The sequence below is a fragment of the Crinia signifera genome, chromosome 4 (assembly GCF_055691185.1).
Source record: "Crinia signifera chromosome 4, ASM5569118v1, whole genome shotgun sequence".
Taxonomy (NCBI): domain Eukaryota; kingdom Metazoa; phylum Chordata; class Amphibia; order Anura; family Myobatrachidae; genus Crinia; species Crinia signifera.
Window position 1 is genome coordinate 45,099,713 of NC_139220.1, and position 12,896 is coordinate 45,112,608.

General features: G+C 44.6%; 1 protein-coding gene across 1 annotated transcript in view; it reads right to left on the minus strand.

The window, feature by feature from the left end:
- ADRA1B (adrenoceptor alpha 1B) overlaps window positions 1–12,081 on the minus strand; it is a 31,085-nt gene extending 19,004 nt beyond the window's left edge. The window contains exon 1 of the mRNA XM_083181690.1: window positions 10,750–12,081. Coding sequence (XP_083037816.1) covers window positions 10,750–11,731 — 982 coding nt within the window. The 5' untranslated portion in view covers window positions 11,732–12,081. The remainder of the gene's footprint in view (window positions 1–10,749) is intronic.
- Between the last annotated feature and the right edge of the window lie 815 nt (window positions 12,082–12,896).

Below are 12,896 nucleotides of genomic sequence, written 5' to 3' on the forward strand. Positions count from 1 at the left end.
ACGCAATTCCCGAACCATCTAATGATTTTCCCAGTCTGTGCAGATGTGGTACCAGTCATCTGCGACACAAATAGGCTGATCAAGGCTGGCCCTAATGTCACAGACCCTTCCTTAAAATGCATGGGCATGCGTACATTTTTTCGGGAACTCCCTGAAAACAGCCAGTTACCACCCCCAAATACCAGCTTCCGGTCAGTAAACCTCAATTCCCTTTGAATTTATGATCCTTATCCATTTTCTGTCACTAGTTAGAGTCGCACCTGTGCGCTATGATCCCCATTGCCTGCCCGAATACCCGCCCCTCCCGCCAACGATGTGTAACAAAGACCATCAAATGATTTCTCCTGCCTTCGCAAATAAAAGTCAGTATGAGCTGACTATTATTTGTGGCCTCCGGGACGAAGACGTCAACCGCCGGACTCGGTGCTACGTTTCGGTGTCCATGTCAACACGACATGTGCTGACCGGCGGTATTTCATGCTCTACCATCCACTAGGGCACTGTGGGAGAAAAAAATAGTGTGCCAAGAGTGGCGAGGCACCGAGCCCGAAGCATGGGGAGCTCAGCGAGCCATGCGAGGGGACGTGGAGCACTTTAACCAGTGCCCATTTGGGTCAAAAAACAGTGAAAAACCCCATGTCGACCTAATGGTTGTGTTGATCTAATGACCTGTTTACCTAATGCCATGTCGACCTAGAACCATGTCGACCTTCCCATGTTGACCTAGAACCATGTCGACCTAGAACCATGTTGGCCTAATGACTGTTGACCAACTTGCCGTAGACCAAATTATCCCATTCCCTAGAAGATATTGCCATCAATATCATTCAGAAGCCCCTTTCTGAACGAGATTGATGGCAGTATCTTCTAGTGTGTACGGGCTTTAATGCAGATGACAACTTTTGTCAATTTTCCAGCATTTGGGAGCAAACGGTCGATTGCAATTTGTTCCCAGAAATTTCCAGATTTTCATTCCAACCAGCCAGATTGGAAAGATAATCATCTAGAATCTAGTGTGTATGGGCCTTAAGATGGGAGTTCTATTTCACCTGGGATGTTGCTATGGGCAACCAATCAGATACTATCTATTACAGTATCTTCTAGAACAGGCCTGTCCAAACTGTGGCCCTCCAGCTGTGAAAACTACACATCCCAACATGCCTTGCCATAGTTTCAGCATTCCCTCATAGAAAAAATGTGGCAAGGCATGATGGGACTTCTCGTTTCACAACAGCTGGAGGGCCACAGTTTGGACATGCCTATTCTAGAAGGTGCTAAACAACTGGAAGGATTTTAATTAATGCTAAAGCAATCAGGTTACATGAGGTTTGTCGACACTTGCAGACATTGTGGAACCTACTTGTCAACATTTTGATTCATCAACAAGCACACTACATCCCACGCACTGAATGTGGGTAGGAATGTTCTGCGGAGTCCATTTCCCTGATTGCTCTGCTGGCACAGATTGGCTGATATTTTATTTCCACGTTTCGCTTGTTAAACCTGTCACCACTGTAGCACGCTGGCAGCTCTGTATATGGAAGAGTTCTAGCCACAGTCTGGTCATGCTCAATTAATTTGTTGAGAGCACGATCAGCGTGGTACTCATTCCCGTCCAGATAAGGTTGTTCCGAATGTCTTAGATTTCAGTAGCACGTTGTTCTTAACACTGACCACACACTGTGTTTAAGAGTATATGTTACCTACAGAGTTTGTTTCATTGTGTTCTTTAAATAAAGCTTTTTCATAGAAAACCATGTATTTTTGGTAATAGGATGTTATTGGAAGATACTATCTAGAAGATCTATGGCCTTTATCCTGGGCTGCATCTCCGTCTGTGCTTCTGAGGAGCACCAAAACAACCCTGCTCCCTAGTGTACATGCATGTTGCTATTAGAGAGACAGCTCAGGAACATCGCCAACATCGATTTAGAGAGGAAAATAACTGGATTCACTATATCGCTTCCAAATGTGCAAACGGCACTTACACATAATCAGCTGTAACTGCTGCCTCAGGGGAGTACTAATGCCCATGGGTGCAGCGGGCCCACTCCCCTGAGCAGTGCCCCCCTCCATAACCTCAGCATCTGACCTTGTGCCAGCAAGCGAATCCCTCCTCCTCCACAGTGCCATGGTTTCAGGAAGATAGCACACACACACGCACACAAGAGAGTAAATGCTCTGGCTGTCACGTCACCAAAGTGCCGGCTCCTCCTCAGTGACAGGAGCCACTGTAACATTAAGTGCAGCACCCAGCTCCTATCACAGTGTAAGAGCCTGCAATGCAGACCTGGGGCAGCCTGCATCTCCTGACCTCTGCAGTTATAAAACCAGGGGTTCAGGATTCAAGGCCATGCCCTGACATACATGGCCGTGTCTCCTACCCACTGAGACAATGCCCCATGTTTACTGGCACGTGGCTACGCCCACGTACTGTATATAATCGGCACCGGGTGTCCATAAAGGTAGGGATTCCACTATGCATGGGACAGAGCCTTTTCATTCACTGCAGGGAGCCTTAATTTAGAAAGTGTCACAGGGACGATGTTCCACGGAGGAGGAGGAGGGACCTGCTTGCCGCCACCAGGTAAGTATACTCTAGATGCAGTGTCATCATCGAAACTTGAAGCAGGTCCATGCTAAGTGCAGACTGTCACAGTACAAGTTTTTAGAGATTTTCACGCATGTACTATAGGAAAACACTGCTGAGCCCCGCGAACATGGACATTGCGTGAGACCTGGAATTGGGCCTATAATAAAGCAATCCTTTCTCATGGTATAAGTGTTTGTACTCATCCATATCAGGCATTGGAGAACTCACATAGCAGGGGAGATTACCATTCCTTAGGTGATATTTTGTAATACTATAGAATAAGCTAGATAAGCTAGATACATACCTCCCAAATTGCAGACTCCGGTAAGATGGACATATGCATTAGGGGCCTGCCAAAAGGGGCATGGCCTATAATTTGCATCATCCGGCAAGGTCACGCCCCCGTTTTGACGCTGTGGGGTCATGGCTCAGAGACTCTGTGAGCTTCGAGCCATCCCTTCACCTCCGGCTGCGGGAATAGACGCTTGCGCATGTGCACAGCGGCTATTTAATGCTGCTCAGCCGGTGACAGGGGGGACTCCCAATTCCATCCACCAATATGCAAATGCAGCAGGGGTTGTCTATATTACATGTACACCTCCCATATGGCATTTGTGATCTGAGTGCAGTGTCTGTAGATGCGGCCGTGAATTGCCATTGCAACGATAACAGTTGCGATGGCTGTGTAATGCTGAGGCTTGCTCAGGCTGGACGCTTCCTGGCAGCATGCGAGGCCAGGAAATCTGAGTGCAGCCTTGCAGATCCAGGTCTTGTCCCTCCCAGGAAAATGGGATAATTTGCCCAGTTTCGGGGAACGCTAGTGCTCAGGGCCACCGTAAATCAAGCTGTGGCTAGGAGAACCTGTAAGCGGACTTATAGACAGTGGGCTGCACATGTGCAAAATTGGGTCATCAGGTTAGCATACATCTCTGAATCAGGCCCATAGTCAGTGCAGCACTCACTATATTGGGTGCCAAAAGACCACCTTCGACCAATCATCGCGTCCTGGTGCTGTGTACACTCTATCGCCATATTGGGATAAAAATCACATCCTGTGTATCCAGATCCACTGAACTGAGCTTAGATCTACAATATTAGCTGCAACATAAGCCTATTAAGCATGCACAATTCCTACACAAGGTAAATACAAAAGTCAAACACTCTCGGAGTGGAGAAACACGTTATGCTTAATTAATCTTGAGAAACAAGGAAGCTCAGTATGCCAAGGCAAACTAGACCGTAACTGACACAAGGAAAACTGGTTTGAAAGGGATAACATTTATTTTTAATGACCCCATCTATAAAGAGAAATGACTGATGTGATAACTACACAATACAGCTGTTAACACACAGAAACCAGATGTTTTCTATGTCAATACCTAATATATGTATCTGAAAAAAATATTACGGCCAATAAGTATCCTGCAGAACATTATAAATGCTTAGGTAAAAACTATAAATATTAGTTATACGATACGCCCCAGGATATACAACTCAACAAACAAGAGATAGCAACAGATTTAATCGAAAAGCTAAAATACGACACAGTTTATATAAAACAATTATGCTGCTTTCAGACCGCAAAACTGGCTTTGACCAGGTATTTTAAAACGTTTCTAAAAACGGGTCTGCCAGCTAAAACCCCTTTCACACCGCATGTCTTTAAATGGTATTTCAGTGCAGTTTTTGTCCTTAAACCAGTGGCTCCCAAACTTTTTTGAATCACGGCACCCCAGAGTATCTTTTTTTTTTTTTCACGGCACCCCTAGGATAAAAAAAGTTTCGTATTGAGAAATTTAGAAAACAATATTAAATATATGTCATCCTTAGGTTTAATTATGACTGAGGGACAGGATTCACTTATGTTTGTTCACATAGTTTATGATTCATAGCCGCGAGCACTGGTTTTGACTATTTCAAGGACTATAATTTGCATTGGTCCTGAACCACTAACTCAAGGCACCCCGGCAAGGGTCCCGAGGCACCACAGGGTGCCTAGGCACACAGTTTGGGAACCACTGCCTTAAACGGTATTTCAATGCAGTTTTTGTTCCTTCACAACACTGAAACCGTTTTAACCCATAGAAAACAGTGGATGAAAAAAAACGGTCTGAAACGGGTAGAACCCTGCTTTATTACCGTTTAGAAATACCAGTTCAATAGAACCGGTAAATTCACTCTGCACCTTTCAGACTGCACAAATAACCGTTTTAAAATGGTACAAAAACAGCAAAATAACGAGTAAAAAGTGCGGTCTGAAAGGGGCAGCAAAATACAAAATACAGAACTTAGGGATTGATGTATGAAGCGGTGATAAGGGCGAAGTGAGCCAGAGGAGAAGTTGCCCATGGCAACCAATCAGCTCTGAAGTAACATCTACAATTTGCATAATTTAAAATTATACAGAGCAGCTGATTGGTTGCAATGGCCCACTTCTCCCTTATCACTGCTTCATACATCTACCCCTTAACCCTTTGAGTGCCAAATGAATTAGTCAAAATAGGTGTGAAAATTGGCAAGCAAGCATTTGTATTCATCATAATGACCTGTAATGTTTACCTTATATAGGAAATGTTTTTTTTTTATACAACATTTTTTATTTGAATTTATATAACAAATGTGAGCAACGCTGGAATTTTTAGCAGATATTTTACACAAAAAACAAACAAAACATAATTTTACACCCAAATTTACTAAGAGCAGCCAATGGGTGCCAATGGGTGCCAATGGGTGCCGGATGACCTCACCACAGTCCGCAGACCAATGTTGGAATCCCAACTGTTAATAGCCCAACAGTCGGAATGGCGACTGTCGCTTGTGGGATTCCATGACCCCCATAGAGGGAGAATAGAACCTGTGGCGAGCGCAGCAAGCCCCCGAGCCTGCAGCGAGGCGAGCCCACAAGGGGCTTCTTTGCACTCTTCCTGCTATTGGAGTACCGGCAGTCAGATTCCGACATCAGTCTAATAACCATTGGAATCTCAACTGTTGGACTCCATACCACACCACTGCCAATTTGGAATTTTAATTCAACGCAGCAACAATACCAGTAAGTACCTTCATATTCATATGTGGCTCAGAAAGCCTAAAATATATGTAAAAGTAGTTGTCTATATAAGATGAAGAAAAATAGCGATTGAATGAAAACCTATATCCCTTTCACACTCAAATCCTGGATCCAACCCTGTATTTGGAACACGGGTCCAAGCCAGGTCGGATCTGGGATTTGCACCGTTTACACTGCGGTGCCGACTCACAGTGTAAACAGGGGCGGCGCTTGGACATGACATCATCTCCAATTTCTGGGACCGCCGATCACCCCGCCGGGCCCGCTGGTCATCATGCTGGGGGCAAGCCCAGCACCAAGGTAAGCTGCTGGGCTGCCCCTGTGCACCCCCCCAGCCCCCGTCCGCAAGGTGAATGGATGCCACACACAGGCATCCATTCACCTCCTCCCTGCCTCTGCTGCTGTCTGCAGAGTACAGCAGACAGCAGCGGAAGCTGTGTGCGCCCCCCCGCCCAACCTCCATGTTGACCACAGGATGCTGTGGTCCGGAGGTTGGGCTTACCCCTTGCTGTAAACGGGATACAAGTAGGACGACCTGGTGTAACCATTTACACTGCCCTCTACCCAAGTCCTGCTAGTGTTCTACACTGGTTAGGACCTGGGTAGAAGTCCTGTTTAAAGGAACATGGGTTAACCCCTTTTACACCGCCGCTGACCCGGGTCCACCAGGGAAAAACCCGAGATTTAGCGGTGGTGTAAAAAGGGTATAATAAACAGGCTTTTGCTGGAAAAATTATTTCAGTGTCACCTTGTTGGAAAAATTATATTGGAATAGGAATATATCATTGATTGCAGGTATTTCGTATTGTTTTAATAATGCCGATAATTAAGGAATGTGAGACAAGTGGGTGGGGCCTGTTTGTTCGGAATACAAATCCGATAGGCTGGTCAGTCTAGTGCAAAAGCCGCTAGCAGAAAGCTGCTGAAAAAAACGTGTTACATTTCCTTGAGCTGTCATTCTATAAGGGATAGTGTTGACATGATTAGGAACTGTCAGTAAATGTATAGACAGTTAAAATTAGTCAAAGTCAGTAAGAAGAAAAAAAAAACACATGACAACCGGCGACAGTACTAGATTTCACATAACGTTTGTCACATTTTTTTATACAGCCATGAACCCAATATTGGTACATGCTGAAATATTAATACATTTTAGAATGGCATAGTACAGTGGTTCCCCAACTGTGTGCTGTGGGACCCTGGGCTGCCTTGGGACACTTGCAGAGGTGTCCTGGGCTGATAGTCCAGGACCAATTAAAATTAACAGATAAAACCAGATTTTGGGGCTTCCAATAGCAAAATCTGTGGACAAAAAGAAGATAATGCAGCCCCTCACCACAAAACTGAGCCCAAGGATGACGTACATAAACACAATTTAACACTTTCTGAAGAAATGTCCCGTGACAAATATTGTATTTCTCTATTGTGCCGTGATTCGGAAGAGATTGGGAACCGCGGGCATAGTATAACAGTAAAATGATAGTCGCCAGAAAATGTTTTATAGAACTATCTGTAAAACATATTTTCAAGGATCTACAACTGTGCACATTGATGTGAGAACGTCCTTGTGAAAATCCCACACACAGTGGGCCTGATTTTGGTTCACTTGCAAAAGCAAATTCTCTCTCTAATGGACAAAACCATGTGCACTGCAGATGGGGCAGATTTAACATGTGCTGAGAGAGTTAGATTTGGGTTTGGTTTGTACTTCAAACTGATATCTATATTGCAGTGTGAAAATAAAGCAGCCAGTATTTACCCTGCACAGAAACAAAATATCACCTAACTGTAACTCTCTCTGCACATGTTAATCTGCCCCACTAGCGGTGCGCATGGTTTTGTCTATTAGAGAGAGAATTTCCTTTTGCAAGTGAACCAGAATCAGGCCCAGTGACTGCATGACTAAGAGACCTCCTGTAAGGTCTGTAACCAGTGTGATTTACAGAGAATAGCTTTATTTCTACCAGTATTTAGGTACTTAAGCCAAGATAATGCAGTATTTATAGCATACCTCTGAACTTTGTGTTTGACTGCAGTGGGACCCCTCGCACGGCAAAGGCGTGTGGCCGGGTCTTTTTGGGCGGGGCCAAGCAAAACAGGGCATGGCCTTTTTTCACCACTGTGGGGGCATGTCTAGCAGCGTAGGCGCACAGCATCTATTCTGCAGCCTGTGGGGCTGGGGAGATAGTGGTGGGGGTGACACTACCACCACGGGACACTGCCGGCCCCCGGGACAGCTAGGTGGTATGCTTACAACTAAGTACAAAAAATACCCTTGTGAGTTTATAGACCCATTTATATAGAATTGTACAATTATTAGAAACATAGAGTCTTATTCTAGTTCACTCTTTCTGACAAAATCCTTCTTAGATGGACAAAACCATGTGCACTGCAGGTGGGGCAGATGTAACTTGTGCAGAGAGAATTAGATTTGGGTGGGGTTTTACTTCAAAGTGAGATCTATATTGCAGTGTAAAAATAAAGCAGCCAGTATTTACCCTGCACAGAAACAAAATATCTCACCCAAATCTAATTCTCTCTGCGCATTTTACATCTGCCCCCCTGCAGTGCACATGGTTTTGTCCATCTAAGAAAGATTTTGTCAGAAAGAGTGAACTAGAATAAGTCCCTAAATTCTGTTTCTTCGTCATTTACTACAGGCATGCAATATATATTGGATTAATTTCCTACAATCGAGAGCACACACACACACACACACACACACACACACACACACACACACACACACACACATACACACACACACACAGACAAACGTTTTATAAACTGAACTCCCCTATAGCACGATGGGCTATATTAGTGCTGTGCAGATGGTAAATGATTGTGTGATGTAAATGAATGATCGATGCAAATGAATACGTGTATGTGTAGCTACCGCCTACCAGGGAAACCACTGGGGTATTTTATCCACTCACCATAGCTTTATAGTATTATTATGGATTTCGTTCCTCAAGCAGGTATGGGTCATGGTGTCGACCCTATGAAGCTCGACCACTAAAGGTCGACACATGAAATATGTCGAAATGGCTAAGTTTGACAGGGTCGGAAGGTCTACACAAGCATTCGGTCCACAATGGGAAAGTTGACGGTTAAAGAACGACATGAGTTCTTCAGGCTTTTTTTGTCCCGAATTTTGACGTAAATCAACATGGACGCCGTGCCAGTGTATCGCTGCGCTCGCCATGCTTCGGGCACAGTTATATCATTACACATTATTATAGTCTCCCTCCTAGCCCTAGTGGATGGTAGAGTATGAAATACCATCTGTTTTGGAAAAAAACTTTCATTGTGTTGACCTAGCGGCCATATTCCCCTCAAGCACAGTGAAAGGCAATGGGTCTGACCACAGGATCTCCAGATATGCTGATTGGTCAGATCAGCTTCATTGTACACCTTGATCGCCACATGCTGCAAATTATTTACTAACATGGGGGTTCTATTGAAGAAGGAATGTTGCTATAGGCAACCAATCACAATCTACTTCTTGTTTATTTAGCAACTTTTTGAAGAATAGAATCTGACTGGTTGCCCATAGCAACATCCTATCTTCAATAAACCCTAGAATGAATGTGTGCGCGTGTACATGTGGAAGGGAATATAGATTGTAAGCTCCACTTGGGCAGGGACTGATATAAATATTCATATATTCTCTGTACAGCGCTGCGGAATATGTGTGCGCTATACAAATAACTGGTAGTAATAGAACTCCCACTGACTCCACACATTCTCCAGTTTCAGAATGAATACAATGGAAATCCAGTTTTAAAGTGTGAGTATTGTACTTGAAAATAAAAGTTGCTGTATTGAGCATGTGAATAAATAATATATATGATATCTATATTGAAAACGATCTGCTTGGACTCTTTCCTGTTATCATTATGACCACTAGTCCAGGAGTTAAAACCTTTGATACACTTGGAACACGAAACTTCATGCATCTAGCACAGTACAATCATTTACTGGCTGTCCTATGTGTGACATAGGTGTCCTGGGGGCACATGTAATCAGGAGGAGCGGAACACCGGGTGATCTCAACCGGAAATCCGTACCTCAACCGGCAAACTCGGACCGTTTTAAATATGCCCCCATGTATTGTATTTCAATAAATTATTATAAAAAAAAATATGCCCCCATGTATTCAAAATGATGGGTGAGCTACAGGAATTCAAGGGTACGCTCCATCAAGGAAATATAATACACCCGAGTTTGCGGAGTTTTGTACATGATTGCTGCTTTAAAACTACGGCCAATCTTGGCCGAAATCCTGGACCTTCGCAGACTTTGACCTTATTACATTTCTCTGAATGTACTCAGAATTGGTTGCTAAACCTGAACTGCTGTGACAAAATGAGACATTACGGTGTATATTATTTACTAAAGAATATTTTTAATCAATTTGTGATTGATTTTTAACGATCTTAAGCGATGTTGGGCTTCCAGGGCTAGAACCCAAATTTACTAACATTTAAAATTAATATAATAAAATAATATGTTTGTAAATGTGTTTTTTACCCCTGGAAGCTAACATTGATTAAGATATGTTTTAATCGATTTGGAATAGATAAACTGACCCGTGTCTATAAACAGCTAAATACAATAGTGCACTTTTTTGTACACCACAAAGGTTGGGGAATACAAAGCGTGGAGAACATCATCTATATATATGTCTAGTGTCTGTGTGTCTCCGAAACACTGCCATCAGCGAGTGAAACTACATCTCTTTCTCTCTCACACATGCACAAACACAGAGGCAATCACAAGGCAGCAGACTGGCTTTTAAAGCATTTGCTTTGAGCGGGCTTACTAGTATTAAATAAATGAATATTATGTTCCATATAATTTACTACAATTTTTTCAGTTGGACCCCAGTCAATTCAACCTCAGCAGTGGGTTCTCCCATGTAATTGACATACTGTATGAAGAGGAATATTAGTTTATATGATCTGACTGAACATGGGAGATACATAAAGTTTGCTTTATATGGACCCCATTCAAGAAGAGTGCATCGTGTGTTGACACACTGAGCAATAACACCATACTTTGGTTCTAACCCCCGACCTTAGCTTACCTAGTGGAAGAGCTGTGAAGAAGGGAAGCCAGCAAAGGATGAACAAGCCCACCACAATCCCCAAGGTCTTGGCAGCCTTCTTCTCCCTGGAGAACTTGAGCAACCTCACAGACAAGGAGCTGCGGGGCTGCTGGTTTTTGGACTTGCTGTTGGGAGATCCATCATGCATGTTTTTGCAGTGGATCCTGAGAGTCAGCTCTTTGGAGTCCATGCTCTCTTTCATCACTCCAGCTTCCAGGTTCTTGGTGATCCTCTTGGCCACCACATAGACCCGGCAGTACATCACCAGGATCACAATCAGTGGGACAAAGAAAGAGCTCAGGGATGAGAATATGGCATAGTAAGGCTCTGTGGTTATGTTGCATGTATACTCATCAGTTGCAGTCGGCTGCTTCCACCCCAGCAATGGCCCAACAGAGATGACTGTGGATAAAATCCAGACACACAGCAAAGCCAGCAAGACCCTCTTCCTGGTCACTATAATGGGGTACTGAAGGGAGTACCTTACTCCAATGTACCTGTCTATAGAGATGGCGCACAGGCTGAATATGGAGGCAGTGCAGCACAGGACGTCCAGGGCAGCCCAGATGTCACAGAAAATCTTCCCAAATACCCAATAATTGGCTATCTGAAAGGTGGCTGAGAAAGGCAGGACTGTGGTGCTCAGCAGCAGGTCAGCCATGGCCAGGTTGATAATTAAATAGTTGGTGGGTATCCTCAGCTGCCTGTTGGTGACCACAGAGATGATCACCATGATGTTGCCCACAATAGCTGCACAGATCAAGGCTCCAAGGATGAACCCAACTACCATGGCCCTGGTGAAGTCTATACTCAAAGTCCCATTGGCATAAGTATGATTGTCAGCTCTGTAGGTTCCATTGTCCCATGCGTAGGTGCCATTGTCCCATGCAACAGTCACCTGGAAACCCAGAGTTGTATTCTCACTTGTAGGCATCTCCACAGGTTCATCCATAAGTAACATCTAAAGTTTGGCTATGGTGGAAGAAGGCTAGATCACCTTAAAGGGACCCAGGAGGAAGAGCTGAGGGCATCATGTGCTGGAGACACCAACTTGCATAGGACACAACAGCCAAAGCGACACAGCCAACTTCTGTCTTCTCTCCTGGATTTGGAACTCTGGTGGAGTTGGACAGGAGTCAGGACCTGTAATGCATTAAAGCCCCCCGGCGGAGCTCCTCTAGAGCAGGGTGCAAGCTGTCAGCCGCTGCTGAGAGTTCCGGATGGTCAGGAGATGCTGTGCTGGAGGTGTGGTGACAGCCGGGACATGCAGCTCAGCTACACGTCTCAGGCTTCTATAAGATAAATCGCTTCCAGCAAAGTTGCCTGCTTCACACATGACATCACATCACAGCACCGTGTCAGTTCCTATGAAATGACCACTAGAGGGCGCACGCGGACAAAGAACATCCCTCTAAGCTGGCTGCGGGGCTGTCAGCTGAGAGGCACTGCGTTCAAAGTAGAATCTTGTATTTTTAATTAATTATCTTCTCTTGCCCGAGGGTCCCCACACTATATAACACAATAAACCACTGTGGCGACACCTGGGTGAATGAAGAGGTTAAATATGTTCTCTGTGTTAGAGCCAAAACGCAAACTGTGTGCTGTGGGATTAGTCGCATACTTTCAGTGAAGCTGGACCACAATTATGTTTTTCCATTTTCTTTTTCAAATACAGGTGGGCAAAGGTTACTTCTATACCAGGCTGTAAGCAGATGGGGCCATGCCATGCATTACTGGGTCTTGATTTACAGTATAGCAGGTTCAGGCAGCCTGAATGTGCTGGTCAACTTCTGCAAACATCATTCTCCTGTTCTGTATACTGTAATTAAACAAGATGGAGATTTCAGATAATGTGGGACTATTGCTGTGTACACACGGGGGCGATAGGGGCTGAAATCGCTGGGAATATGGTCGCTGGCGACCATATTGCCAGTGATGGGAGTGTGCCTCGGCGATAAATCGCCGGGTGCGCGCTCCCGTTTTCTGCCCCATTCTAATCGCTGGTTACCTCTGCGGCACCACCGGCAGAAGTTCCCTTTCATCAGCAACCATCTCTGGTCGCTGATGAAAAGGAGAAACTGAGCAATATATTGCTCAGCCATATATTGCTCAGCCATATATGGCTG